Source organism: Sinocyclocheilus rhinocerous, unplaced genomic scaffold (genome assembly GCF_001515625.1).
Source record: "Sinocyclocheilus rhinocerous isolate Xijiao unplaced genomic scaffold, SAMN03320098_v1.1 scaffold904, whole genome shotgun sequence".
Lineage (NCBI taxonomy): Eukaryota > Metazoa > Chordata > Actinopteri > Cypriniformes > Cyprinidae > Sinocyclocheilus > Sinocyclocheilus rhinocerous.
The window spans coordinates 151,943-155,234 of record NW_015658509.1 but is presented as its reverse complement, the minus strand read 5'-3'; the positions used below and the strand labels follow the sequence as shown (position 1 = coordinate 155,234).

General features: G+C 34.9%; 1 protein-coding gene across 1 annotated transcript in view; it reads right to left on the bottom strand.

The window, feature by feature from the left end:
• The window catches only part of LOC107722279 (protein YIF1B), an 11,348-nt gene extending 9,923 nt beyond the window's left edge, over window positions 1-1,425 (bottom strand). The window contains exons 1-3 of the mRNA XM_016530568.1: window positions 1,317-1,425; window positions 741-951; window positions 460-564 (exon numbers count right to left, since the gene is read on the bottom strand). Coding sequence (XP_016386054.1) covers window positions 460-564; window positions 741-951; window positions 1,317-1,381 — 381 coding nt within the window. The 5' untranslated portion in view covers window positions 1,382-1,425. The remainder of the gene's footprint in view (window positions 1-459; window positions 565-740; window positions 952-1,316) is intronic.
• Window positions 1,426-3,292: the final 1,867 nt, after the last annotated feature.

Here is a 3,292-nt window from a genome sequence, read left to right as displayed (position 1 = left end):
TGCTCATCAAGGCTGCATTTATTTGATCAAAGATACAGTAAAATCAGTAATATTTTGAAATATTATAACAATTTAAAATAGCTGTTTTCTATGTGAATATATAGTAAAATGTAATTTATTTCTGTGATGCGCAGCTGAATTTTCAGCATCATTACTCCAGTCTTCAGTGTCACATGATCTTCAGAAATCATTCTAATATGCTGCTTTATTATCAATGTTGAAAACAGTTTGTGATATTTGATATTTTTTTCAGGATTCTTTGATGAATAAAATGTTAAAAAGAACAGCATTTATTCAAAATATAGATCTTTTGTAATAATATACACTACTGTTCAAGTAGTTTGGGGTCAGTATTTATTTATTTTTTCCAGCAAGGATGTGTTAAATTGATAAAAAAGTGATAAAGACTTTCACAAGGGTACCTATTGCAACTGTGTAGGTCTGTAAATGTGGTCTTACGTCATGCATGTATGGAAACACCAGCAGTCCAAGCTTCTTGCCCACATATACAGTGTCTACTGCAAAATAGTACTTCAGCTTAGAGATGGGGACGAACCGATCCAGCTGTGAACCCAAAGAGAAACAAGTACTCCAAGATAATAACATAGTTCATCAAAAATACAGAATCAAGCCTGCGGCTCTGGAAAAACCAACAACACAGACGTGCTCTTCTGCACCACAGCAAACACACAGACGTCCGCACTCAATGAAAGGACGTCATGTGTCGAGGCATGACGTACGTTCTTGTCCATCATCTCTTTGCCGTGGGAGGCCAGGCTGCTGCCGTAGGCCATGGCGAGGTTAGACATGGGGTCCGAGAGCAAATCCTGTCCCGAATACACATCAGGGCCTTTTCCCACACCGCTGTGCTTGTGTCTGTTCCCTCCAGCGCTAGTGTCGTCAAATAACAGGCTGGGGTCACCGGGGTCCATCGCATCCTGACCTCCGGCTCTAGAACACAAACAATCACATCTACGTCAGCTATCATCCATATTACTGTAAATGTGGGCAAAAGCCCACAGCAGTCACAACACTCCTATAATGCAACTCATTTGGGTTTATCCGCTAATCTGAAGGGTGACTTCAAAGCATCTGACATCTGACAGATTCCGATGCTTTGATCTATTGAATGTTTGTAAACAAGCAAATAACTGCGTCGGTAGAAAGAGAAAACAGAGCAAGAATAAAGAGCAAAAAAACACACTTATTTAATAACCAAACAAGCACACAAGTGACCACATCATATTCAGTTGATCATGAAGTATGTGTCTTATTTAGAAAATAAGATCATTCACTGTTAAAGCTACGTAACTTACGCTGTCTGAACTTCATCTCTCCCAAAAATGTGTCTTTGTTTAAATAGTGAGGTTACAAAAAACATACATAAGTATTTATCAGCACATTCAGCCGTCTAACCGAGAAGCTGCCGGTAACGAAACTAAAATTAGCAGGACAACCGGAGAGGAAGAGCGATCGTGTAACTGACATTACTTCCGGGTCACGCATACGGCTCGTTCCGCGCCGTCCTGGAAGATTTTCTTCATTTTGCAAACATATCTTTATAACACAAACACATACAACCTATTATATTGTGTTGTTGTTGTTATTTATTTTGTTATGTTAAATGGTGCATGCTGTCATTTTATCTCAGTCAGTTCATTGACGTTTGCCTTTTGTTATCATGTTATTTATAGTTAAGTAGCCTATATATGTTTCTAAAAAGAAAAAAAGAGAACTGTTTTTTTTTTATGTATATATATAAAATTGTATCAGTAATGGGAAAGCTAGTGTCACAATCATCGGTCATGCTGTCCTTCATTTGAATTAATTAATGAAATGCTTCAAATATTAATACAATCACACATGAGCTCAGATTTTTTTTATATGTTGCTAATATGCCCCAAATTGTTCTTCAGGGGGCTGTGAGGGATTACACAGTCAGATCACAGCACGTTTTTCATGTTATTGGAGATACCTGTAAATTATAAACTGCTGCAGAAAAAGCTAGGTCCATGCAAAATGTAACGTGTAACTGCAACACTCATTTCAAATGTAGTGGAGTAAAGAGTACAGATACTCATTCAAAAATGTAGTGAAGTAAAGAGTAAAAGTTGCTAATATCTTTGATACTCAGTACAACTACAAAGTACCCAAAAAGATACTCAAGTACAGTAACTAATTACATTTACTCCAATACTTTACACCTCTGTAAATTAGAAATATAAATTTTGAGGACTGGTGGCTGAACTAAAAATGTATGTTTGCTCCACTGATCTATAATAGAGAATTATATCCTCCTGGGACCCAGGCATAGACTTGTGTCTTCTGTAGAGGACATTATTTTAGTGAATTTCTCTGAGACCTCTGTACATGACAGTTTTAAGTCTGGATGTCCTGTACAGAGGTTTGATCATAAACACTCCCTCTCCTTGGTCTTTAAATATGACTGATACTGACAAAAATGATCAAATTTAGCACTCTTAGGGAAATATGATAATGTTTTGTAATTATCATTTAAGTCTGGCTAATTTTCAAATTGTTTGTCGTGAAAAAAAATAAAATAAAAAAATCTCAGAAAAATGTTAAGGGTTTCAGATCGGAATCTGTAGAGGACACAAACGGCATGTTAATCAGGCATTTCGGGGGAAATTATAGATCCATATTCCTATGAAATATGAGATATTCTTATGAAAATGTTGCCAAGTTATTACTCCCATTATTACACTTCTTTTTTCATTACGGTTTGCCCCAAGAACACATTCACATGCAAATTAGATGCAATGTATAGATACATTGTATAGAATGGGAATCCCAATTTATGGACATTTTATGCACATATTGCATAAAGCAAAATAGTATATCAAATCATTCTTGCTATATCTTTTATAACATAGTTAAAAATCATCTTTGTACAAAGTTTGGCTAAAAATAGCCTGAAACCTAAAAACTGATTGGTGAAGGAAAAAATAAAACATTGTTTTTGCCTATACATGCCTTTTCTATTTATTTTGAATAACTTAGTCCTGGCGTCCTCTACAAAGAAAATATGAATAAAATATATTTTTTCAAAAAGTTTTTTCTCCATTTGTTTCTTATGCTCCAACCAATGTAATGACATAAAAAAACAACAACAAAATTCACAAAAATTTTTTTTTTATATGTTTCTCAGGAGGATACAGATCAGTGGTTTGCTCTTAAAATTTGTATTTTTATACACACCAAGTCGATTGACGAAAAACACGTGATTGGTCTATATAACCCTTATCAATATATATATATATATATATATAAA